The sequence below is a fragment of the Panthera onca genome, chromosome E1 (genome assembly GCF_046562875.1).
Source record: "Panthera onca isolate mPanOnc1 chromosome E1, mPanOnc1 haplotype 2, whole genome shotgun sequence".
Taxonomy (NCBI): Eukaryota; Metazoa; Chordata; class Mammalia; order Carnivora; family Felidae; genus Panthera; species Panthera onca.
The window spans coordinates 9,633,113-9,659,871 of NC_138352.1; the positions used below are offsets into that span (position 1 = coordinate 9,633,113).

The 26,759-nt window shown below is 46.4% G+C and overlaps 1 protein-coding gene across 2 annotated transcripts; it reads right to left on the minus strand.

The window, feature by feature from the left end:
* Window positions 1-12,362: 12,362 nt before the first annotated feature.
* LOC132687367 (protein CD300H-like) lies at window positions 12,363-21,061 on the minus strand. Of its 2 annotated transcripts, XM_060645489.3 has the most exons (4): window positions 20,783-21,061; window positions 15,133-15,490; window positions 14,225-14,313; window positions 12,363-12,462 (listed from the first exon to the last, which is right to left on the minus strand). In XM_060645489.3, the coding sequence occupies exons 1-4, from the start codon at window positions 20,868-20,870 to the stop codon at window positions 12,401-12,403; spliced, it is 597 nt and encodes a 198-aa protein (XP_060501472.3). In that variant the 5' UTR covers window positions 20,871-21,061; the 3' UTR covers window positions 12,363-12,400. The 2 variants fall into 2 exon arrangements, with proteins under 2 accessions (XP_060501472.3, XP_078294325.2); XM_078438199.2 differs by lacking the exons at window positions 12,363-12,462; window positions 14,225-14,313 and adding an exon at window positions 14,402-14,839 and having other exon boundaries at window positions 20,783-21,045.
* Between the last annotated feature and the right edge of the window lie 5,698 nt (window positions 21,062-26,759).

Below are 26,759 nucleotides of genomic sequence, written 5' to 3' on the forward strand. Positions count from 1 at the left end.
AAGATGTTGGCCAAGGCTATACTCATCTGAAGGCTGGACTGGCCTAGAGGATCTGCTTCCAAGATGGCACACTCACATAGCTGTTGGCAGGAGACCTCAGCTCCTTGTGCAAGAGAACTGCATGAGTGTTTTCATGATATGGAAACTAGCTTCTCCCAGAGTGAGTGATCCCAGAAGGAGCAAGGCCCAACACATTTATGATTGATCCTTGAAAGTCCTATACAATTGCTTCTGCCTGGGTGGCTCAGTCGGTTGAGCATCCGAATGGCTCAGGTCATAGTCCCACGGTTCATGGGTTTGAGCTCTGTGTTGGGCTTTGTGCTGATAGTGCAAAGCCTGCTTCGGGTTCCCTGTCTCCCTCTCTCTCTCTGCCCCTTCTCTGCTCTCTCTCTCTTAAAAAAAATTAAAAATTAAAAAAAACAAAAAAAACCCCCACAAAAAACCAAACCTTGAAATTATAGCTCTGAAACTTTGCTTGATTTTTTTTTGGTGGGGGGGGGGCAGTTGTCATTTTGATCTTTCTTCATATAACAAAGAGTTTGCATAATCTCTCCCCCTTCTAGCTACCTTGCCAACAGCTCAGAAAATCAATAAACTGACCAGAAGCATGTTATAAGGGTTGATGTCAGGATCCGAACCCAGATTCCTCTGGCTCCACTGCTCAAGCGTCTTTCCCTCGTACCATAACTCTGGTGGGGAGAGGGTGGCCAAGAGACAGCAAGGGGGAGAAGCACAATCTTCAGACCCAGGAAGCAGAATGAGAGGATTTGTCAGGCAGCCAGTGGCCATTGTAACCCAAATTGAGAAAATTGACAGGGACTCACTGTTTCCTGAAACTTCTCCACCCACAACCATCTCTCTTCCTCTCTCACTTCCCAAGTGCTTCTTCTTTTTCTGAAAACACTTCAGCTTCTGCCAGCTCCTGATTGCCCTGAAAAGTTGGAAGGTCCACCGAGTGGGCAGTGCAAAAACAGCAGAAACTTGACTTTAGGTTTGAGTATGTGCTGTGACGGTTAATTTTATGTGTCAACTTAACTGGCTGTTCAGATGGAGCATTATGTCTGGATGTGTCTGTGAGGATGTTTCTGGATGAAATTAGCATTTGAATCTGCAGACTCAGTGAGGTAAGTTGCTCTCCCCTGGGTGGGTGGGCCTCACCCAATCTGTTGAGGATCTGAGTAGACTTCAATGACCAGCAGAGGAAGGAGGAATTTGCCCCTTGCTGCCTGATGGCTTCAGCTAGGGCATCCATCTTTTCCTGCCCTCTGCATTCCTGGCTCTTAGACCTTTGAACTTGGAATGAATTATACCATTGCTTTCTTGGGTACTCCTCATCTACCATAACCATGGGGGCCAATTCCTTATAATGAACTCTTCATAATTTTCCTATTTGTTCTGTTTCTCTGTTTCCCTGACTAACACAAGGGTTTTTGACCCAGTGGCGATTTACTTCTCCAACCCTCAAGCCTGCACATGAGGGAAGATCCATGTGAGGACTCAACACGGGAGGATCCAAAAACTCACCACCTCCTGTCACCTCCCACTACATCTTCCAGAGTTGATGGAACATTGGTGTTTTAAAGGCTGCTATAGAGAAATGCAGAGTAAAAGCCTAGGAGGTCAGCAGGCTGAGCATGAAATAGCATGGGAACCATCCACACAGTGAATTGGGTCTCTCTTTTGCAAGCAAAAAATAATGAAGCAAAGATCAAGTTAAAGGAAAATGTTATGCCTTTTCCTTGGACTAGAATCAGAAGTATCTTTTTTTATTCCTCTTTGGCTTCATGGTCCCCCTGAGGTCCAGAGAAGCCTGGGCCACTTTTATTTTGTGAAGCTCTCAGCATCTTAAGAAAAGAGAGATTCCAAAATAGGGTTACAAAAATTACGGTATATATATATTTTTTTTAATTAAAAAATTTTTAATGTTTATTTATTTTTGAGAGAGAGAGAGAGAGACAGAGTGTGAGCAGGGGAGGGCAGAGAGAGGGAGACACAGAATCAGAAGAAGGTTCCAGGCTCTGAGCGGTCAGCACAGAGCCTGATGTGGGGCCTGAACCCACATACCATGAGATCATGACTTGGGCTGAAGTCAGATGCTTAACCAACCGAGCCACCAAGGCGCCCCCAAAATTACAGTGTATTTTAGAGTTGGAAGAGGTGGCAGCTTGGCTTGGCTCCCAATGCCAGCCTGTAGGATGCCGAGTCCCACTATCTGCCTGGACCGGGTGCCCCAAGTGCGGTGGCTCCGATGGCACAAGCTTGTCTTCAGGATGCCAGCAGGGGCCCCTGGGCTGTGGGCACTGGGGCTCACAGAGGTGCTGACCACTCTGGGACTGAAGGGAGAGTGTGAGTACTCGGGGGACCAAAAAAAAATTATGGCATATTTTAAATGTGTGAAGTTCATGAATCAACTTTTTGATACACAAATGGTCATAAGGTATAATTAATTGGGCTATAAAAATGATTCCTGAATTACAGTGTTAATGTATGTGTGCGTTAGTAGAAATAAAACACATGTATAAGTACATAGGATAGACAATTCAATGCAGCCCTGCGATTGTGTAAACAATTCAACATAGAGATAATGTTAAAGACCATTTTTGAGAATGTTCCTGGGATGCCAGGCCAGAGTCAAAGTACAGACATCTCTCCCCACGCTGCAAGGTAGACCCTCCCACCCCAGCCTCCAGCCCATGTCTGCCCATCTCTCTTGGTCCCAGCACCTCTGTCTCCTGGTTTCTCACCTCCTCAGATGCCTTTCCTCAGACCTTGCTGGCACCAATTATATCTTTGAAAAAGCTGCTTCCCTTGTTCATGGGAGGTGAGAGGAAGCATTGCCAGCTGTCACCACACCAAGTTCTAAGCCAGCTGGCCATGTTCAGTAGGGGGCACTGGGTCCTTCTATCTCTTCCAAGGGTAAGAAATCCAGAAGAGCCCTGCAGACGCTGCTTCTCAATAAAGCTGAAGCCCTGGGTAGAGTCAGAAGTGTCTTGTCTTTCTGCCTGGTTCTATTCCGTCCTCCAGGCACAGGGTATTAGGGCCCCGACTTATTCTAGTCTGAACTGCCCTTTGGGCTCCAGACCCCTGGTTGGATCTTGAGCTTTGGACCTGTGAATGTCTGGGTCCACCTCTGGTTGGTCCCAAAGGAGACAAAGTGACCCCACACGCATAGCTGATGATGTAAGACTCAGCCTGAAAAGGAAAGGCCATGAGGATACAATGGGTTTGTTTCTAACACCCAGGGGTGGCCAGGATCAGGGTATTTGAATCACCCAGGAGGGACTCACCCACTGAGAAGCAATCCTGTTAGAGTAGAATTATCATTATTATTAGCTTTTTAGTGTTTATTTATTTTTGACAGAGAGAGAGAGAGAGAGAGAGAGAGAACCACAGAGCATGAGCGGGGAAGGGAGAGAGTGAGAGAGAGAGAGAAAGAGAGAATCCAAAGCAGGCTCCAGGCTCTGAGCTGTCAGCCCAGAGCCTGACACGGGGCTCGAACTCACAGACTGCGAGATCATAACCTGAGCCGAAGGAGGATGCTCAACCGACTGAGCCACCCAGGCACCCCAGAGTAGAACTATTTTTAAGTCCTTGAACAGGGTCTCCAGAGAAGCTCTGCAAATGGCCACTATCACCATCTTGTGGTGGCTTGAAAAACTGCAACAAGTGTGCTCTGGCTGTTTTCTTCGTTCTCATCCATGAGGTTGGGAAATAGAAATGCCTTCTGTATCTGGGTATCAGGCCATGTTATGATCCTTCCAGATCCCTTCAGACAGAGAGCTGGGCCTCAGGGAAAGTCTCCATCCCCTTGGGAAAAAAAATTTGGTTTTCAGCAAAATAGGTTAGAACTCAGATTTGGGAGGGATTAGCAACTGTTTAAATTTTCTTTGATTTCTGTCATCAGCATTTTGTAATTTTTGGTGTAAGGATCCACTACATATTTTGTTAAGTTTATACCTAAGCATTTCATTTCCTTTGGAGTTATTGTAAATGGAATTGCATTTTAAATTCTGGTTCATATATGTTCATTGTTGGTATATAGAAATGTGGTTGATTTTTGTGTGTTCATCTTGGATCCCATGACCTGATGAACTCACCTATTGGTTCTACGAGATTTTGTAGATCACTTGAGATTTTCTACATAGACAGCTATGTCATCGGCAAATAGGGACAGCTTTATTTCTTCTTTTCCATTCTCTATGCCTTTATTTCTTTTTCTAGCCTATTGCAAAGGCCAGAATTTCTGGATGAGTAACAATGATGTTAGGATGAGTAACAATGGTGAGAGAGGACATCTCTGTCTTGCTCATGATCTTAGATGGGGAGCATTTAGTTTGTCATCACTAAGTATGTTAGCCTTTCTTTTAGATGATATTCATCAGGTTGAGGAAATTCCCTCTATTCTTATTTTTATGAGTTTTTTTTTTTTTTATCATGGGTGGGTATTGGAGTTTGTCATATGCTTTTTCAGTGTCAATTGATATGATCTTATGATTTTTCTTCTTTAGTTTGATATGGTGAATTACAATGAGTGATTTCTAAATATTGAGCCAGCCTTGCACACCTCAAATAAATCTCACTCCATCATGGTGTATAATTCTTTTTATGCATTGCTGGATTCCATTTGCTAATATTTTGTGGAGGATTTTAGTGTCCATGCTCATGAGACATACTGGTCTTTAGTTTTCTTTGTACTGTTTTTGTTAAGTTTGGTATCTGGATAATACTAGCTTTTAAAATGAATTGGGAAGTTCTCACTCCTATCCTCTCTTCTGGGAGAGATTGTGCAAAAATGGTGTTAATTCATCTTTAAATGCTTACTAGAATTCTCTAGTGAATATGGGCCTGGATATTTCTTTTTTGTTTTTAAATTACATATTTCATCTCTTTAATGGTAATTGGACTCACTGAGGTTGTTTATTTCATTTTGGGTCAGTTTTGGTAATTTGTGGCTCTTAAGAAACTGGTCCATTTCCTCTAAGTTTGTTACATTTATGGATATAAAGTTGTTTGTAGCATTTCTTTATTATCCTTTAATGGCTTCAGGGTGTTAGTGACACCCCTGATATCATTTGTACATTCTTTGTTCTTTGTCAGTCTTGCTAGAAGTTCATTGTTTCTAAAAAAAAAAATTTAATGTTTTATTTTATTTTTTTGAGAGAGAGAGAGAGCACATTTGTGCACTCTCTAGCAGGGGAGGGGCAGAGAGAGATGGAGACACAGAATCCAAAGCAAGTTCCAGGCTCCGAGCTGTCAGCACAGAGCCCGACGCCGGGCTCCAACTCACAAACCGTGAGATCATGACCTGAGCAGAAACCAAGAGTCAAATGCTTAACCACTTGAGCCACCCAGGGGCCCCTGTTTTTCTGTTCTCAATTTCACTGATGCCTGCTCTTATCTTTATTATTTTCCTCCTGCTTGCTTTAGGTTTATTTTGCTCTTTGTTTCTGGTTTCTTTTTTATTTTATTTTATTTTATTTTATTTTATTTTATTTTATTTTATTTTTTATAATTTACATCCAAATTAGTTAGCATATAGTGCATCAATGATTTCAGGAGTGGATTCCTTAGTGCCCCTTACCCATTTAGCCCATCCCCCTTCCCACAACCCCTCCCTTAACCCTCAGTTTGTTCTCCATATTTATGAGTCTCATGTTTTGTCCGCACCCCTGTTATTATATTATTTTTGTTTCCCTTCCCTTATGTTCATCTGTTCTGTGTCTTAAAGTCCTCATATGAGTGAAGTCATATGATATTTGTCTTTCTCTGGCTGACTAATTTCACTTAGCATAACACCTGCAGTTCCATCCACGTAGTTGCAAGTGGCAAGATTTCATTCTTTTTGATTGCCAGGCAACACTCCATTGTATATATATATACCACATCTTCTTTATCCATTCATCCATTGATGGACATTTGGACTCTTCCCATACTTTGGCTATTGTTGATAGTGCTGCTATAAACATGGGGGTGCATGTGTCCCTTTGAAATAGCACACTGTATCCCTTGGATAAATGCTTAGTAGTGCAATTGCTGGGTCATAGGGTAGTTCTATTTTTAGTTTTTTGAGGAACCTCCATACTGTTTTCCAGAGTGGCTAAACTCTTTTTTTTTTTTAATTATTTTTTTTAATATATGAAATTTATTGTCAAATTGGTTTCCATACAACACCCAGTGCTCATCCCAAAAGGTGCCCTCCTCAATACCCATCACCCACCCTCCCCTCCCTCCCACCCCCCATCAACCCTCAATTTGTTCTCAGTTTTTAACAGTCTCTTATGCTTTGGCTCTCTCCCACTCTAACCTCTTTTTTTTTTTCCTTCCCCTCCCCCATGGGTTTCTGTTAAGTTTCTCAGGATCCACATAAGAGTGAACACGTATGGTATCTGTCTTTCTCTGTATGGCTTATTTCACTTAGCATCACACTCTCCAGTTCCATCCACGTTGCTACAAAAGGCCATATTTCATTCTTTCTCCTTGCCACGTAGTATTCCATTGTGTATATAAACCACAATTTCTTTATCCATTCATCAGTTGATGGACATTTAGGCTTTTTCCATAATTTGGCTATTGTTGAGAGTGCTGCTATAAACATTGGGGTACAAGTGCCCCTATGCATCAGTACTCCTGTATCCCTTGGATAAATTCCTAGCAGTGCTATTGTTGGGTCATAGGGTAGGTCTATTTTTAATTTTCTGAGGAACCTCCACACTGCTTTCCAGAGCGGCTGCACCAATTTGCATTCCCACCAACAGTGCAAGAGGGTTCCCGTTTCTCCACATCCTCTCCAGCATCTATAGTCTCCTGATTTGTTCATTTTGGCCACTCTGACTGGCGTGAGGTGATATCTGAGTGTGGTTTTGATTTGTAGAGTGGCTAAACTCTTGAGGTAAGAGTTTACATGATTGATTTAAGACTTTTCCCTTTTTTTTAGTATAGGAATTAGAGGCTATAAATTTCCCTCATAGCACTGCTCTAGCTGTCAGCACAGAGCCCAACATGGGGCTTGACCTCATGAACTGTGAGATCATAACATGAGCCAAAATCAAGAGTTGGACGTTTGGGGCGCCTGGGTTGCTCAGTCGGTTGGGCATCTGACTTTAACTCAGGTCATGATCTTGCAGTCCATGAGTTTGAGCCCTGCGTCGGACTCTGTGCTGACAGCTCAAAGCCTGGAGCCTGCTTCAGATTCTATGTCTCCCTCTCTCTCTGCCCCTCCCCCACTCATGCCCTGTCTCTCTCTCTCCTTCAAAAATAAATAAACATGTAAAAAAATTTTAAAACAGAGTTGGACGCTTAACCGACTGAGCCAACCAGGTGCCCCATTTTGATATATATTTTTTCAAGTTTTCATTCAGCCCAGTATAGTTTTTCCCTGCTGATATATATCTTCTCATATAGATACAAGAAAAAGAAAGGAAAAAAGAAAAAATATTTTCTCCTTTTGATGAGAACTCTTAGGATTTACTCTCTTAACAACTTTTCTATATATCATAGAGCAGTGTTAGTTGTAGGCATCATGTTGTATAGCATATCCCTAGTACTTATTTACCTTATAACTGGAAATTTGTACCTTTTGACCACCTTCCTCCAGTTCCCCCCACACCACTTTTGCCTCTGGTAACTATGAATTTGGTTATTTTTTGTTTTTGTTTTTGTTTTAAATTCCACATATGAGATCACACAGTATTTGGCTTTCCTGACTTATTTCACTTGGCATAATGCCTTCAGGGTCCATCTTTATTTTTACAAATGGTAGTATTTCCTAATTTTTTTATTCCAGAACAATATTCCACTGTAAATCTATACCATAACTTTTTTATCCATTGGACACTTAGATTTAAAAAAAATTTTTTTAATGTTTATTTTTGAGAGAGAGGGAGAGAGACAGACAGAGCATGAGTGGGGGAGGGGCAGAAAGAGAGAGGGAGACATAGAGTCTGAAGCAGGCTCCAGGCTCTGAGCTGTCAGCACAGAGCCCGACGCGGGGCTTGAACCCCGTGAACTGTGAGATCATGACCTGAGCTGAAGTCAGACGCTCAACCGACTGAGCCACCCAGGCGCCCCTGGACACTTAGATTATTTCCATGTCTTGGCTATTGTAAACAATGCTGCCATAAACATGGAGATGCAGATATCTTTTTGAGTTTGTATTTTCATTTCCTTTGGATATATTCCCAAAAGTGGAATTGCTGTATCATGTTGTATTTCTATTTTTAATTTTTTGAGGATAATCTGTGTTGTTTTTTGTAGTGGCTACACCAATTTATATGTCCATCAACCAGAAGGTTTCCTTTTTCTCTGTATCCATTGGCAACATTGGTTATATCCTGTCTTTGTTATTTTGGCCACTCTAATAGGCATGAGGTGATATCTCATTGTGATTTTAATTTGCATTTCCGTAATGACTAGTGATGTTGAAGATCTTTTCATGTCTGTTGACCTTTCATATAGCTTCTTTGGAGAAATGTCTCTTCGGGCCTTTTACCCATTTTTTAATTGGGTTGTTTTTTTGCTCTTGAGCTGTATGAATTCTTTATGTATTTTGGATATTAACCCTTTATCAGGTATATGGTTTACAAATATATTTTTCCCATTCCATAGGTTGTTTCTCACTTTGTTGATAGTTTCCCATCAGCTGTGCAGAAACTCTTTAGTTCGACATAGTCCCACTTGCTTCCTTTTTATTTTGTTGCTTGTGCTTTAGGTGTCATATCCAAAACATCATTACCAAAACCCATGTGAAGGAGCTTTATTCCCATGCTTTCTTCTAGGAGCTGCATGGTTCCAGACCTTACAGTTAAATCTTTAATCCATTTTGAGTTAACTTTTGTGACGGCTGTAAAAAAAAGAATCCAGTTTTATTCTTTTACATGTGAATATCTAATTATCCCAGCACCATTTGCTAAAGAGACTGCTTTTTCTCCATTGCATATTCTTGGTTCCCTTGTCAAACATTAGTTGACCATATATGTTTGGGTTTATTTCTGGGCTCTCTGTTCTGTTCCATTGGTCTATTAGTCTGTCTATATGTCGGTACCATACTGTTTTGATGACTATAGCTTTATAATATAGCTTGAAATCAGGAAGTGTGATGCCTCCTGCTTTGTTCTTCTTTCTCAGGATTGCTTTGGCTACTCAGGGTCTATTGTGGCTCCACATAAGTTTTAGGAGGTTTTTTTCCCTACTACTGTAAAAAATGCCATTAGAATCTTGATAGGGATTGCCTTGAATCTATAGACGGCTGGTTCTTGGCAAGGTGAATGATTTCTGTTAGATCCTGAACATTTTTGATATTATATTATGAGTCTCTTGACCCTATTTAATCTTTCTTCTTATCTTTTTATCTTATTTCTAGTTTTTAAACAAAGGAAAAATGTGGAGGGCCTTTATATGGCTATAGTGATTAGGACAATATGGTAATGAACACAGATAAGTAAGTAGCCCAATTAAACAGAATAGAGCACCCATAACCAGACCTGTTTTTACCTGGACACCTGATATAACTCAGGTAAATGGGGGAAGAAGGAAAACTGATAAATATGTTGGAATATGTGGTTATCCATATGGAGAAAAAGGAAAATGCTTCCAACTTCAAATCACAGAAGAAAAAAAAACCCGATCCCAGTTGGATCAAGGACTTAAAATGTGAACTGCAAAAATTTTAGACTGTTAAGAAAAAATATAGGAGGTTATTTTTATAACTTTGGGATAAGAAATGTTTCTAAATTATGGTACCAAAAGCACAAACCATAATAATTTTGATGAATTCAAATACACTAAAATTCAGAACTATATTTATGAAAAGACTCCAGAATGAAAAGACAAGCCACAAATTATGTGAGCACATATGAAAAATGTATAATTGATAAAATTTCACCAAACAAGAGTATGATTCCAACAAGTCCTATAATCCAGTAAGGAAAAGAGAGCTAACGCAAGAACGGTAGGCAAAACTTGAACAGAAGGGGAAATGCAATAGAAAGTGAAAAGGTTCTCAACATGATGGCAGCCAGAGAAACTTAAATTAAAACCACAAGAAGGTTGGGCATGGCAGCCTCCTCCCTGACTTCTTCTTGCCCACAAAGAATGTGCCTGGAACACATCCTCACCGGGAGATAGGATCCCACACGGACTGTGCTGGGTTTATTGACTTTTGCGGGAATCCCTTTCAGGTTCACTGAATGCTACTTTGTTCTGCTTGAGTGCTAGAGTCAGTGACCCTCAGGCGCACCCCAGTTTCCTATATTTCAGACCTCATTGGGAAGGAGTCTGGATTCTTGTGCAAGACAACTGGGGTGCATGCGACCACACTGCCCATGCTGGCTGTAGAGTGGACGCACCAGCCGTAGGAACAGATCCACAGCCTGGCTCCCTCTCTCTCTCCTTGTGCTGTAAGTAAACCCTGCTCCCCTTGAGCCTGGTGTGTATGTTGTCTGTTCTCAGTGACCTCGAATCCTGCACTGACCTCTTTCCTGGGTCACGCTTACCTGCCTTTTGACCTTGGCTGCACAGTCTGGCCATCCTGTAAATTGTGAAATGAAAACTATTTCAAAATGGCAAAACCCCAAAACTAAGAGGTCTGACCAACCAAGTAGTCACACAGAGGCAGAGCAATGGGGGTTCTCAGCTATTGCTGATGGGAGCATTAACTGGGGCAGTTAACGGGGTTGGAAAAATCATTTGGCATTATCTAGTGTGGTTGAGCATGCACAAACCCTAAAACCCAGCAATTCCATCCCTAAGCATCTACCTTAGTGAACTTATTTCACATATATATTAGGTGACCTGTATAAAAATGTTCACAGCGGCACTGGCTGTGGAAAAGCCCCAAATGGGCAACAACCCAAAGCCATCAACAGAAAAATGGATAAATAAGATGTAATATATCTTATCTTCTTCTCTAATCTGAAGGGCTGTATGTCTGGGCAGCATATCAAAAGGCACGAAGGACTGAAGCATCTCTTAGTTGGGGTCCCCACAAAGGGGGAGGATACCCTGAGGACAGCACTGAGCACGGTCAGGAGTGGGGGCACTTGCAGAAAGACCAGGAACTCCAGAAAGTGGACGCTGCTAAACAGGGGCCTGCGGGGAACATGGTGACAGACGGTGAGCTGCCTCCTCAAGACGAGGCCCCAGGTCTCTCCTTTCTGCCCCCCCAAGTCTCTCTGATCAAAGATCCCGTGGACCTAATAACCCAAATTTGGGCTAGACTTGGATATTTGGATATACTCACCCCTATCTTCTCAGCTCAACAGCTGACTTTGGGGGTTAGGTGGGTGATACTGAGAGGAGATAGAGGGTTTCCCCAGGGCAGGACCTGGCTTTCAGAAAGAGCTTCTTTACCCTAAGCCCCACTCCTTCTCCTGCCATCAACACTCCCAGGAACCCAGCTCAGATTGGGGTTGTTTTGGGTGATTTCTCAGAGGTCAGAGATCATTTAGGAACCAATCCTCAAGTGAATGCCTTGGCATCTTCACATCTGATCCTGGAGCCTCCTCTGCTGAAATCCTTCAGTGGCTCCCCATCTCTCAGAAGATGCAGCCCACCACTCCCCCACCCAAAGCTCGCCTGGCCTGTCCACATCTACCTGACTTCCTAGCTTCCTGCCCCACTGGCCTCAGTCAGGGTGCTCACCTGCCCTGAGCTTTGCTTTTGCTCAGCCCTTCCACTTTCCCTCCCTCACCTGCCTGAGGCTCTTACCCAAGAGGCTGTCCCTGTCCCCTGTCACTCCATCCTCTGAACTCTTACCCTTTCTTCTCCATGACACTTATTACAAACCAGTATTATTTATGTCTTTATTTTCTGAAACCAACTGTTAGAACACAAAGCTCGTGTTTTGTTGATTGCTCTATCCCCATAATCTAGAAATAAGTCTTCACTATATAGGCTCTTGGTGAATACTTGGTGAGCGAGTGAAGAAAGGAAGGAATGTTGAGTTGAGAGGCTGCCTTGAGGGTTCTCAGCAGGGCGAGGTCACCCAAAAGCGGGCCCTCACTTTGGGATCCCTTGACCAACTAGTCTGTGCCTGGCACCAATTTCTGCTGGCAAGTTAGGGGTCCTGTGGAATGTTTCCCGCGTGCTGCCCAGCCAATCACCAGGCACATCTACATTATACACACATTTTTGTATGTGTGATATATTTCATTACATGTTTTCAAGGTTGTTTTTTTGTTTTGTTTTGTTTCGTTTTGCTTTGCTTACAAGTTTTTGGCAATAAAGTGAGAAGAGAAATAAAGTTTGGGGGCAGAAGTTCTTCCTTCTCTAGTCTGAACAGTGATGTCTCTGGACAGGATATCGATGGGCAAGGAGGGCTGTAGGCCGTCGTCATCAGGCTGACTGTGTTTCCCACAAGTTGCCCACTGAGGCCTGTTCACCCAGAGGACAGCACTGAGCATAATCAGAAGCAGGGGCACCTCCAGGAATATGAGGAGCAGGAAGTGGACGCGGTCAGGCAGGGACCTGTAGGAGGAACACGGTGACTGGCAGGAGTTTCCTCCTCCACAAGAGGCCCAGGCTCTGCCTCTTCCCCACCTGCTATTGTGCTCAGGTCCCATTGCCTCAAAAGTCAGTATCAATGTCCAAGCTGGTTGGTATCAGGGCCGGACAGCCCCGTGCTGAGGCTCCACAGACTCCTGTCCTTCAGCTCAAGAGTTGACCTTGAGCGTCAGGACGCAGCAGACGCAAGAGGATGCAGTGGTGAAGAATGGAGAGGAAGGGAGACCCCCGGAAACAGCTTTCTGAACCCACAGTCCTCAACACTCACAGGAACTCAGCTCTTGCTGGCCCCTACTTCAAGGATGAAATGCCCCCTTTGAGTGAATTCCTCGCTCAAATTCATCTTGACTCACCTTCAATACTGTCCATCATGGGAGCAGCTCTTCTGCCGAAACTGTTCAACAACATCAAGCCCCAGGAGTGACCTCCCCAAATTCAGCTCATTGGCAATCCTCTCACACCCTGGGTCCCAATACTTAATACCACCTCAGCTCCTCACAAATGTTTGTGTCCCCTCCCCCACACTGGGCCTTTGTTTAAGCTCTCTACCTTCCCAACCCCTTGCCTGGCTCGCAGCCTGAGGGGTTGGCTGATGCCTGCCCCTCTCCACTGATGCACTGGGCTCTTGCAAACCCTGTTGGCACCATGGTTCATGTGCTCTTTGCCTGCTTGAGCTCCGGCCAGCTGTGGGTAGTCTTGGACCCGCCAGTGGTTTCCCACCTCCAACTCGTCCATCTCTTTGCCTGAGGGCTCTTTCTAGCTATAGGAATGTGTGCTTGCTGAGCAGAATAGGCCAGAAATGCCACAGAATCCATGGTCCCAAGAGTGACCCTCTCTCTGCCTGCAATATTCTTTCTCCAGATTCTTGCTTGTTGGCTTTCCTGCTTCCTTCAGGTCTCTGCTCAAATGTCTCTTCATTTGAGAGGCCTTCCTTCATTACTCTAAGAAAATAGCAAAGCCCGCCATCTTCCTCCACCATGAGAATAGATGTATGTGGATCACTACCTCAGCTTCTTCACCACTCAGTGGGAGAGTTCTGAGGAATGTCCTATGTCCTATGTGGTATCTCCCAGGGCACCTAGTGGGACAGAGCCCAGTTGCTAGTGTGATAGCTCCTTTGTCAAAGTTACACTTTGCTGGCTTTTTCCATTTCCCAGCTCCCTCACTATACTTCCTGGGATCACCTCTCCATAAATGAATTGCACGTAAGTCCTTGTTTCAAGATCTGATTTTGAAGAAACTCAGACTGAAACAGTCTCTTGGTTATTTGTTTTCAATGAATCTTGATTCCTTTCATCATGTCCCATAATCTTCCCACATGCCCCATCACCCTATCCTTGACACCTGCTTAATTCTCCTCCATAGGAATTATTATTAATGGACATCTTTCTTCCATCTATCTATCTATCTATCCATCCATCTGTCATCTATCCATCCATCCATCATCTATCCACCCATCAACTATCCGTATCATCTAATTGTCTGTCTTTCTATCCATCTACCCATTGTCTAAATCCACCCATTTGAATGGGACTTTCTTGAGAGCACAGGCTTGCCTGTTTGTTCTCTGTTATATTCCTAGCATTTAGATCAGTTCCTGGCACATAACAAGCAAATTAAATGCTTGTTGAATGAGTGAATAGTTGAGGAAACTTGCATCTAGGAAGCCCCTCCCTAGGGAAGGAGCCAGGCAGTGGTAAAGGACACTGGGACACACGCATGTTACCTTGGGGTTGGATGGATCTGTGCTCACTACCAGGGACGTTGGAGGTCCCAATGTCACAGAGCTCTTGCTGCTGGAGGCTATCGTGAAGGCTGATGGTGAAAAACAGAGGCCCAGTGCCCAGTGCATGATTCTCCCTAGCTAGGCACCTGTCACCTGCAGGGTTCTGAGTTCACAAAGCAGGGGGAACTCAGGGAAGGGACTGGGCTGGAAGTTCCGGGACCACTGTCTCCCCTTTGCCAGACCCAGACCTGGCCAGAGTGTGGCGTATCCCCACCCCACGCCATACCAATCTCCTCTGCAGATGGACAGGTCATAAACCAGGACCAGAGAGCCATCGCCTTCCCCATGAAGCATTTCAGTGTCCCTCATCTCACTGGAAACAGGAGTGTTTGAAAGTTGGCACAAAAGTGAGACCTCAGGTGCCCCCTCTCCAGCCAGTGCAGCCATCCTGCCTGGTCCCCCTTGGCAGAACACCGGAGAGGTCGATTCAAGGGAGGTTGAAGGTGGAGACACGCAGTCTTGTGAGGACAGGAGGGCCTGATAGAAGCACATGTCACAGGACCCTCTGCAGCGACACCAGCCTCAGTCCTCAAGGCCCACAAATATTGTCAGGACCTGGGGCAACAGCAAGGGCTTTGGATGTCACACTCACACTGTCCCTCACACCCTCACTCGCACACATACTCTCTCACACATGCATGCACACACGTGTTCTTTCACACACACACACTCCCACCCACCCATATTTCCCACACACTCACACCCACACAGCACGCCCACTGAGTCTCTAAGGCACAAACACTGGGGCTGGCTCTTTTCTCCCGAGCTGAGATTTCCTCAGGTGCTCTGCAGGCATTAATTAGCTCAGATCCCTTCTTCAGGGGCACCGGAGGAAAGTAGGGTCTTACCTGGGGGAAACAAACACTTGAACCTGGAAAAAGAGGTCAGGCAGGAAGCCATTGAGTCCTTCTTCCCGCAGTATTGTCGCGATCCCACATCTGTATTTCCCTGCATCATCTGTAGTGAGGTTCTCCAAGGTCACTGTGAAGGTGAGGTCTGCAGAATGGTCCACGATGGACACACGGCCACTCCGCACCTCTCCCTCAGACCCTCTGGTCTCCACCATCTGGTTCCAAAGTAGCAAGCATGGTTGTCGGCACCAGTATTTGGTAAATGCCTTGTATTTCTCCTCATACTGGCACTGCACACTCAGGGATCCCCCCTCGGTGCCTGTCACAGTGCTGGGGCCACTCAGAGATGAGAAGCCTGAAAAAGACCATTGGTACTTTCTTCACCTGAAGAGCCTCGACTGGAGGGGCCTTGAGGGTCAGGTCCCCTGGAAACCCAGAGGTCACCCTAAGGCTCAAGGAGGGAAGGGTCAGGAACCGAGAGGTATGGGTTGTAGGTGGACACAAGGGGGAGACCTCTGAAGCTCCCTGGTGTGAGATTCTGAGACACAGAGAGCCTGTGTGGGCTCAGCCAACTTAGAAGTGGAGGGAGAGGAAGATTTTGGGTGACTTCAGATAGGTTCTGGGTCCCCAGACCTGTCAGTACCTAGAGGAAATGGCTGTGTCCATCAATTACCAAGAACTGAATGAAGCCACTGAGTATATTCTGAATAAACAGATGGATGGATGGATGGATGGATGGACAGATGGAATAGAAAACAGGAAGCAAGAATGGGAACAAAGGAAGTCTAGATGAAGCACAGTATTGAGAGCTAGAAGGAAGCCTTCAGCTTCTGGCTATGTCCCCTTCCCAAATGATCACCTGTAAGCCCCAAGCTTATAATCCCTGCTTGTATAGATGGGACCTCCTGTTCATATGTCTGGGTCATGCTGGAGATGGGAGTCAGCCAGGGGTAGAAAGAGACCATCAGGAAGGGGTTCATTTGGGCTCTGATTCAAGGACATTCACACTCGATGTCCTTCCTGGGACAGAAACCTGTGGCAACACTTGCCATCACCTGACATCTTTAGGGACTCCCTGCTCCACACTGCTCCCTTCCCCACCCCTCGGCAGTCACCCACCAGCCTTGCCATGCCCTGGGCCTCATCTCTAGCTCTTCTGCCAAACCCAAGGTTTTGACATTGTCCTCCCTCCCCCAGTCACCCAGGAAGCTCCAGTATGAAGTGATTAGGACCCAGCCCCCAAACCCTGTGCTTCCTGCCTGGAGAGCCATGCCGGTCCCAGGCACCTGAGGAGTCCTCATTACGCCAAGGAACAGCTATTGTCTGATCTGTTCTTTTTTTATTATTAAAAAAATGTTTTTATGTTTATTTTATTTTTGAGAGAGAGAGCACAAGCAGGAGAGGGGCAGACACAGAATCCGAAGCAGGCTCCAGACTCTGAGCTGTCAGCACAGAGCCCGACACAGGGCTCGAACCCACAAACCATGAGTTCATGACCTGAGCTGAAATCGACACTTAACCGACTGAGCCACCCAAGCACCCCATTGTCTCATCTGTTCTTAACAAGGAAGGAGGTTAACCCAGGGCAAAAGGACAGTGAGAAATTATTTGGGCAAAATACCCAACTAATTTTTGCTTCCTCATTTTAAATACCTTGCATTTTCTCACTGGATTTCCCAGCAAGCAAGCTCAAGTGGCTCACTGACCTATATTCTACAACACAAGGCTGTCTGCCTCTCCCACCAATAATCTGCAAAGCAGTGGTTCTCAGCAAGGGGTGATACTGCTCCCCCAGGAGACATTTGGGAATGTTTGTAGACATTTTTGGTTGTTCACAACTGGAGGGGTGGGGAGTTGTTCCTGGCATCCAGTGGGCAGAAGCCAGGGATGCCGCTAAACATCCTGAAGCGCACAAGGCAGCCCCTCAACACAGAATGGTCCAGCCCCAATGCCAACAGTGGAGAGGCTGAGGAACCTTGCTCAACGGGGCAAAATGCCCCAGTCTGAGGCCCTCCCCACGCAGGCTTCTGGCCGGGGAAACTGGGAGCCCCAACACTGAACCGTGTGCAGTTGCTGCTGTCCCAGGCTCAGGCTGTGGGGGCGCTGTTCTCTGCGTTTCTGATGGGGTCGGGGACGCTTTAGGACTGGCTTTCCACCTTACCTACTCTTTCAGTTGCTTCAGCCCTAGCCTTCGAGATCTGGAGCTGCTTTCTCAGGTCTGGGTAAGAAAACATTGTTAGAGATGCTCTGTTACACCTAGACCCTGACCTTGACCCTGAGGCAGCCTGGCATCCCCTCCCCCGCCCCCACCCCCACAACCCTCCTTGTGTTTTTTTCTTCTCCACCTTCTCCTTGCTGAAGCGTGAGGGCTCTCTCCCCCCTGTCTCAGCTACCTCTGGGATGCTGCACTGCTCCTCCCCGGCCCGGGTTCTCTCTAAGATCCTACAGGACAGTGCTTGCTCTGTACCCATCAAACCCCAGAGGCTTCCTACAGCTCCAATTGTAAGTCGAAGCCTTTGGTAATCTTAAAAAAAAAAAAATATAAAGTAAAAGAGACCTGCCTGTTAAGTGTAATGGCAAGTAACCGGGTAGACAGAGAGAGATTTATCTCCTTTAGGAGCAGGAGGATGGCGTAGCTTGAGGTCTCCACAGGCCCTCTTGTGTATGGCCATCCCGCTGGGCTTGTCTCTGTTGCTGGAAGGTCATTGTCTACAACCCTGGCGAGTGTGTTTTCCTTTTGTCTGGTCTTAGTCTTACTGGTCAACCAGCTCCTGTGCGGCCTCTTGCCATGAGGCAAGGACTTTTGGACTTGGGCTTACAGACCAATTGAATTATAACTCTTATTAAATACAGAAAGTGTCAGGGTCCCTAGGTGGCTCAGTCCATTGGGCATCTGACTTCGGCTCAGGTCATGATCTCATGGCATGTGAGTTCAAGCCCCCTGTGAGTTCAAGCCCCCTGTCAGTCTCTGTGCTAACAGCTTGGAGCCTGGAGCCTGCTTCGGATTCTGTGTCTCCCTCTCTCTCTCTGCCTCTCCCCCCTCTCTCTCTCTGTCTCAAAAATAAATAAAAACATTAAAAAAATTTTATTTAAAAATTTTTTAATGTTTTTATTTATTTTTGAGACAGAGAGAGACAGAGCATGAGCAGGGGAGGGGCAGAGAGAGAGGGAGACACAGAATCTGAAGCAGAAGTAGGTTCCAGGCTCTGAGCTGTCAGCACAGAGCCCGACGTGGGGCTTGAATTCACAGACTGTGAGATCATGACCTGAGCTGAAGTCGGACACTTAACTGACTGAGCCACCCAGGCGCCCCCATTAAAAAAATTTTTTTAAACAAAAATAAATAAATACAGAAAATCTCCTAAGTATTATTGAAATAAGTAGGAAAAGAGAACCTTGAATTTCTGGAGGCCACCCTTGAGACTTTAGTTTGGCTTATCAGAATTCAAGAATGAGGCTTTTTTCCCTGAACTCTTCATAATCTAAATGCCAGAGTGATAAACCAAAATGATCCTAATCAGTATGTACTAGTTGAGACTCAGCATAATTTTTTTTCATCTGGCTGATCACATCAATAAAGGGGGAGGGGTGGGACTGTGTCCTTTCATGCCTGAGGATCACAGGGTCACTATGCAGGACACACATGCTTGATACAGGCCATTTCAGATTTATCTTAGTAAATGTAACAAATTACTTTTAGATCCTGAAATTTGTAATAAAATTACTTTATCTTGATTACCAAAACTGGATGTTTAGAATGTGCATTAGTTTTAAAATTTATTATTATTATCATTATTATTATTTTAAAGTTTATTTATTGAGAGAGAGACCAAGCAGGGGAAGGGCAGAAAGAGAGAGAGAGGGAGAGAGGGAGAGAGAGAAAATCCCTAGCAGGTTTTGAGCTTTCAACATGGAGCCCAACATGGGGGCTTGAACCCATGAACTGTGAGATCATGACCTGAGCCGAAATCAAGAGTCCGTCACTTAACTGACTGAACCACCCAGGTGCCCCGAAATTTTTTACATTAAATAATCTCTGTAAAGCAATATTATTTAAAAGTTGGTCAAGTTTTAAAAGTCTAAAGTGTGTTTTTCTGTTCAGCTTTATCATGCAGAGTATCTTTATGTTCTGAGTTTTAGTGTCCTATTTTGGGAGTGATATTTATATTAAGGTTTTTTTTTTGTTGTTTATTTATTTTGAGAGGCAGGGAAAGAGCACGAGTGGGGGAGGGGAAGGGAGAGAGAGAGAGAGAGAGAGAGAGAGAGAGAATACCAAGCAGGCTCCATGCTATCAGCACAGAGCCTGACTCAGGGCTCAATCTCACGGGAGTGATATTTTTAAGGGTTTTGGTGCACCTTGATTAATACAGCTAGAGGTGGGGAAATGGGATTAATGAAATAAAGATTTTTCCTCCTTGGGCTCTGACGGTTAGCGCTGACATCGGATTACTCTGATTTCTAATTGCTACATTGGTGTTTTCACAGGATCAGAGCAAACTGGTGAGTTGTCTTGATTCTTTCCCCTTTTATAATAAAATATTGTCCTTCCAGTGTTCAAAAACAAAAAAGAGAGAGAGAAACATCGTTTATGGGAACTCTCAGACAAGGATGGACAAGTCCCCAGCAGTGTCACCATCTAGCAGCTCACAGTGCAGGGCCCCTGGGGCCAGCCCAGACCTGTTGGAGGCACAGAGCCCCCCATGGGGGGTGCGTCAGCACCTGGGATACATGAACAGCTATTCACAAGGAGGCTTATGTAGTAAGTGACCATTGTATTATTTTTAAAAAGTGATGACCTTGAATATAAGTGTTATAAGAAGAGCAGTGATCTTGGCAATAAACGTATTCTCTTTGAACCTTGGTTGCCTTGCATGAGTTGGTCTAGGGTAAATTATTTGCCTGTCTCTGCATCATGGTCTCTTGTTTTCATAGGATTGCAATAAAAATTGGATTAGATTATGGGGAAAACCGGGTGAACACATCGATTAGCCCAATTAGTATTAGTTCTCTGCTCCCCTCGCCCTGGCCTGGTGCATAAGACAGTATTCCTGGGGTGTCTGGGTGGTTCAGTCTGTTGAGTGTCCAACTCTTGATCTCAGCTCAGGTCTTAATCTCAGAGTTGTAAATTCAAACCTCACGCCCAGCGTGGAGCCTACTTAAAAAAAAAAAAAGACAGGGGGTGCCTGGGTGGCTCAGTTGGTGAAGTGTCCAGCTCTTGATTTCGGCTCAGGTCATGATCTCACGGTTTGTGGGTTCGAGCCCCATGTTGGGTCCTGCGCTGGCAGCACGAAGCCTGTTTGGGATTCTGTCTCCTTCTCTCTCTGCCTTTCCTCCATGTCTGTTCTCTCTCTCTCTCTCTCTCTCTCTCTCTCTCAAAAATAAATAAATAAACATTTTTTTAAAAAACAGCCTTCCTGATTTTCAAAATGGTGGTCATCAGGATTAAAGTAGCCAATTTCTTTAGGGCTCTGTATGTGCTCACCTGTGGGAAGCATCAACTTACCATCAACTCCTCTTCCTCTTCGTTTGCGTGAGGTTTTTCGGAGCTCACCCCCTCCTTTCTTTGCTTGTGTCCTCATCTCTTCCCTTCCCCATCACCAACCTTGCCCCACACCGTTGTCACCCAGACCTGCCCAGCCCCGCTCACCTGGGACAGAGAGCAGCAGCAAAGCCGATGGCAGCCACATGGCCCCGTCCCTCTGGGTGTCTCTCTTGCTGCGGCTGGAACCCCTCATGCAGGGGCCGCTCACCCTGTCCCCCCTCTTCTGCAATTCTTGGCACTTCTCTGCTTCCTTCTTCAGCCTCTTGGTTCTGTTCTCAGGACTGGTCAGAAAATGGGGGAAGCGAGGGGCTCAGGGCATCACATGACCAGTCGATTACTTGCTAAAGTTTTCCTCAGAAACATTTGAATGCACGGTTCTGGTTTTTGCTTCCTGTGAGGATAACACCCTTACCATGACTCCACCACAGCCAACACACCCGCCTGCCGCAGCAGGCAAGGGCCCAGCTGACTTCCTTCTAGATTTTCCAAGCAAGCCCTTCCCTCTACAAATAGCAAATGTCCTGTGGCTGGCGTGGCTGGCGGGTACAGGCATGAAAAAGCCTCCTCTGGACAAGACCAGCCGTTTGCAAGGCCCAGTGCAAAATGAAAACACCTTTGTCCTAGAATCACCAACCATTTCGAGCCGGCAGGACAACAGAGCATTAAATCAAGCCCTTCTCAGCGGGGCACGGTGTGACCACAGAGGGGCCCCCCATGAAGCTGGCCTCATCTCCTGCTCTTGGTGGAGCGGAGTGTGAGGCTGGGGCCACCTTTGGTGTGGGCTCTCCTCTTGTCAGTCCCCAGCTCTTGGTCTGGCCTCACCAGACCCCAGAGGCCTTGAATGGGCTCCTGCCTTGGTCACATGCTCCCGACCAGCCCCCTTCGCTCTGGCACCGAGCCATCCTCAAGCCTCCCCTTTAACCTGGTTAAATGAGCCGCCAAGCTTCCCACGGACAGAAAAATTTTCAATATCTCAAACGGCAACTCGGGTGCGCCTGGCCAGCATTATGCCCCATGACAGGAAACAGCCAGGGAGGACTTAGCAAGGCAGATGCCGATTTGGAATGTCTTATCCACGAACCCAGACTCACATAAATGGAAAAGTCTAAAATTCTGGGATCCTATTGTCAAGCATCTCTTAATTGGCTGTTTCAGTAAATAAAGAAACAGCCTGCTGGTTCGTTTCTTGCTGCAGAGGGAGATCTCATGTATTCTGAGGTTTTGTGCGTGTGCGTGCACGGATGCGTGTGTGTGTGTGTGTGTGTGTGTGTGTGTGTGTGCGGGCGTGCACCTCCCCCCTCCTGACATGTTCAACGATGACACAGAACAGACGGAGCTAGGGAGGGAGGAGTTTGCCAGAAGCAGAAGAATTTTCAATTTGTGAACTTCCATTTACTTGGGCTCCGCGGCTCCTGCTCAGACCCTTGGGGGTGGAGGTGGGGTGGGTACGCGACCTCCTGTGTCCTTTCCTTTGCCAGGAGGGCAAGACTCTTCTCCCGGAGAGGAGAACATGGTTGTTGTCATTGCATGCCTCCTGTCCCTCGTCACCTCGATGGGGGGGTCAACCAAAAGTCACCCTGCCTTTGTTTTCGTGGACACACCATAAAAAGACCATTCCTTTCCTCACTAGTCCTTGTGACATTTTGTCTGCAAGTTTTCATTTTCTTTCCAACATGCCCTTAAAGAAAATTATTCCTCCTCAGGTGGGATTTGTGAAATGCCCTGGAAAGTTCCACGTTGCCATTTATTCGCTGTGCAACCTTAGGCGAGCCACATGATTGCTCTCAGCCCAGGATTCAAACTCACCCCCTCCTTCCCAGCTCACACAGCCTGGATGCAGCTGGCAGCAGGGAGGCATGTGTGTGCAAATGTGTGCATCTCTCTTTTGGCCTCCGGAAGTGGGTCTGTCTGCAATTGGTCTGGGCCATTCAGACAGGGTGCTTAGGGACAGGCCTGTCCTTTCTGTGACTGTCATCTGCCTATGAGAGGCCAGTCTTCCTCCACTGCCCTCTTGACACCAGCAGCCCTTTAAGGGCAGAGCCTCGGAGCCGCTCACGGCTCTGGGAACTAAGGGAAGAGTCACCTGCTCTTTAGTCTCCTTGCAAGAGCCCCGGTGGGGCGAGGCAGACTCAGGGGGCACTGCTTACCACTTCTCCCTTGGGAGGCAGTGCCTGAGTCTGTGAAGGGGACAGCTCAGAGCTACAGACTTTCCCAGAAAGGCACACTTGGTATCCTCATCCTGGACAAGCTACCTGCTGTGCACAGGACTATATCAGTCAGCTTTTTCTAGGTGATGCTGCTGTAACAAAACTCCCAAATCTCAGAATGCTGGAGCCATGAAAGCCATTCTCTCACTCATCTTACATGTCCGCAGTGGGCCCCATTTGCTTGGGGACCCAGCCTGAAGGAGCAGCCCTTGTCTGTGACAGGAAGAGGGAAAAAATAGAGTGGCTCCTAGAGGAGCCACTCAGAGAGGTACATGCCTCTTAGGCTCCTCCTTCATGGACCACAGCACGTCACATGGCCATGCCTGATGTCAACGGGATGGAGTCGCATAATCCCGTCCAGGGAGAGGAGGCAGGAATAGCAAACCTACTACCAGAGGCTTCTATGAGCTGGCAGTTCATCCCTGGCACACAGGCTTCATGGCTCCCTGCTGGTCTCAGGTCAAAGCAGGAAGAGGCTGCAGGGTGCACTCAGCCACCCTGTGTGTCTCTTTCTTCAGCTACGGACAGGACACTTGGCCATATGCAAAGGACACGGCAGTGCACAGGAACTGGCTTTCACCCAGAAGCCCAGCGGACCCTCCAGAAAGCCTCGGTGACAGCACCAAGGAGGGACTTGCCAGGGAGAATTGACAGTCACTCTGATAGTAGAAACCCCGATTTAACCTCACACATTCAATGCCTGCATCGTCCTCATGGTAACTGTGAAGGTCGGGTCCCAAAGATGGTCGTAGATGGACACTTGGTCTCTGGCTGCCACCGCCTCTGGCCCCAAAGTCTTCACAATCTTCCTTGGCCGATGACACGGTTCTTGGCATCAGTATTGGTTAAAATGTGTTGGATTCCTCGTCATGCCTACAGGGCACACTTAGAGATTCTCCCACCATGGTGCCCATCACGTGTGAGGACTGCTCATGGGCCAGCAATCTGAAGAAGGAGAAAGACTGGGTCCCAGCTCCCCACAGAGGCAGGTCTGGGGTGACAGCTGGGGTGCAGGTCCCCTCAAAGCCCCTGAAGAGCCATTCCCCTGTGGCTGGAGGAGGCGGCAGCTGGAAAGACAAGGGTCACTCAGGGCTGGGGTCAGGACACAAGAGTCAGGAACAGGCCTGTCATGTTTGAGGAATCACATGGAGGCATGTGAAGCTACTGAGGAGCATATGGAGGTCAGAGAACTGGAAGGCCAGTTAGTCTGCAAATGTTCAGTGCATCGATGGTGACAGGCACTCAGTTAAGAACAGTGGGCAGAACAGTGGGCAGGTGGAGGCATGGTTAGATTCTGGACATTGATATTTTGAAGAAAGAGCAGCAGGATAGCTTAAAACTTTTTTGATGTTTATTTATGTTTTGAGAGAGAGAGAGAGAGAGGGACAGGGTGAGAGCAGGGGAGGAGCAGAGAGAGAAGGAGACACAGACCTGAAGCAGGCTCCGGGCTCCCAGCTGTCAGCATAGAGCCCGATGCAGGGCTCGAACCCAGGCAACATGAGATTGTGACCTGAGCTGAAGTTGACGCCCAACCAACTGAGCCATCCAGGCGCCCCAGAGCAGCAGGATATCTTAACAGATTAGATATGAGCAAGAGAGGAATCAGGGGCCACTCCTAGGTTCAAGGCTGAGCACCTGGGGGTTTGGGAACGCAGTGAACCAAAATGGGCAAAGCTGGGCTTGCAGGAAGAACAGATTCTGGTTTGGAATTGAAGGTGTCTGTTAGTCACCTGCCATGGACTGCGTGTCTGTGTCCTCCCCCAAATTCATATGTCGAAGCCCTAATCAGGGGTAATGCCAAGGACCCACTCATTGAGAAGTCTTTCCAAGTGTCTAGAATAACAGTGGAGGAGATTTTGGGGGGTCCTTACCTGCATGCCACAGATCAGAGAGTGCTGAGATGAAAAGCTGAGCCTAGCATGGTGTCTGACCCCGCCTCCACACCCATGTCCACCCCCACCCCCACCACTCTGCCCCAGCTTCGCCCCATGTGGGATTTGATGTCCTACACCCAGCCACCACCCATGGAGATGCTCTTCTCACCCCTTTTGGGTTCTGCCACCCCAGCCTGGGCTGACCCTCGGTGGGGAGGGCTTCCTCAGCCGGCTTGGACCCTGACACCCACGCTGAGATGCCTCTCACTTGGATGCCCTCTGCACTTGCCTGGACTCCCAGCCCCCACAATACCATCTGATTTGGAACAACACATTAAAACTATCTCTGGACTCTGTGCCCTAAAAGACGAAGACTTCTGCATCTCACCCATGGCCCACCGTCCTCTTCCCAGTGCTGATTTTCTCAGAATGGTGTTCTTTGCATCTAGGACACTTATACTCTCTTCTGTAATCGTTCCCACCATTGCTTAGGGGTTTTATGCTTAGGGTAAAACACTCATTGCTGACCACAGCTTCTCTTTTTTCACTATTTAACTTCACCCTTTGTTGGCAGACTTTGATCATGATGTATATTTTCTATTTTGAAAGGGCTCATGGGTGCTATATTTCATAAGGTCTTGCATTCACGAGACAGTTGTCAGAGCATTCTGGAATATTCTGTCATTTGCTCAGAACATATAGATTCTCCTTCACTGTGTGTTGGGATGCAGTGTTGTTATGAAGCAAGAGTATTTCTGTCACACACCATGTGATCCTTCTGGTACGACCTTCTGATGTGATCATCGTTTCTGATACCAGCCCAGATGATTCTGTTTTATCCACAAGGTTCGGTAACTTCATACCATTCTGGTTGTGGATCATCTGTATCAGTTCCTTTCCTGGGTCCCCGGGTGGGCTTTCAATGACAGCCTGAAAGATCTCTTTGTTTCCACATAGCTTTTAATTCAATTCAATTATGTTTACTTTGGGCTTCTCTTTTCTCCTCCAAGTGAATAGCCAACGTACATTTGTGGCATCACCTCTCGGTCTCCTGTACCTATGTCTGCCTCTACACACGTTATACTGTGTTCACGTAAATGTCGCTTCAGGAAATATCCACAAGGCACCACGTCTGTGCGTTTTCAGGTACGATTGTCTTTGGGTTTTGTGGTTCTTTCCTTGATTCTTTCTTTCCAGCAACATTGGCTCCTTCTCTTCTGCTCCTTCTCTTTCCTGAGGTCAGCCTGCTGGCTCTCCATCACCCTATCTTGTACTTCACTCTCTTTACATTTCTAGAATCCTCCTGTTGTCTATCACTTCCTTGAGACTGAGTAGAACTATTTATGTGCTGATTTTTCTATGTTTCTTTGGACATATCCTTTCATGAAGTCTGTTCTTTAGTTTGCTTTGTCTTTATATTCTTTTTTTCACTTATAAGCTTTTTTTAAATTAAAACACTTTTTAATGTTTATTTTTGAGAGAGAGAGAGAGGTACAGAGTGCAAACGGGGAGGGGCAGAGAGAGAGGGAGACACAGAATCTGAAGCAGGCTCCAGGCTCCAAGCTGTCAGCACAGAGCCTGATGTGGGACTTGAGGTCACGAACCACGAGATTATGACTTGAGCCGGAGTTGGCCACTTAACCGACTGAGCCACTCAGGCACCCCTCACTTATAAGCTTTTGAAGGTGCTTTTCCCCCTTTGAATAAAAGTTGGTATTTGCCAAAGTCTAGTGTGGGGAGGGAAGCGGCTGGGAGAGTCTTCTAGCTGGAGCAGGTGATGGCCTGGAACCTTCCCCTTGTGCTGAGGGCAGGTGTCCTGTTGGTTCTCAGCTCACCCAGCATCACCTACCCAGTGGCTGTCTGCTTGGCTGCCTAGAACCACTCCTTCTCCCCTGTCTCATTCACCCCCACCCCCTACATCATTCTCCACTGCCTGGGGGCCCAGGTCATGTGCAATCAATATGCCAAGTCTGCCAATCAGAGCGTAAAGATAAAAAATTG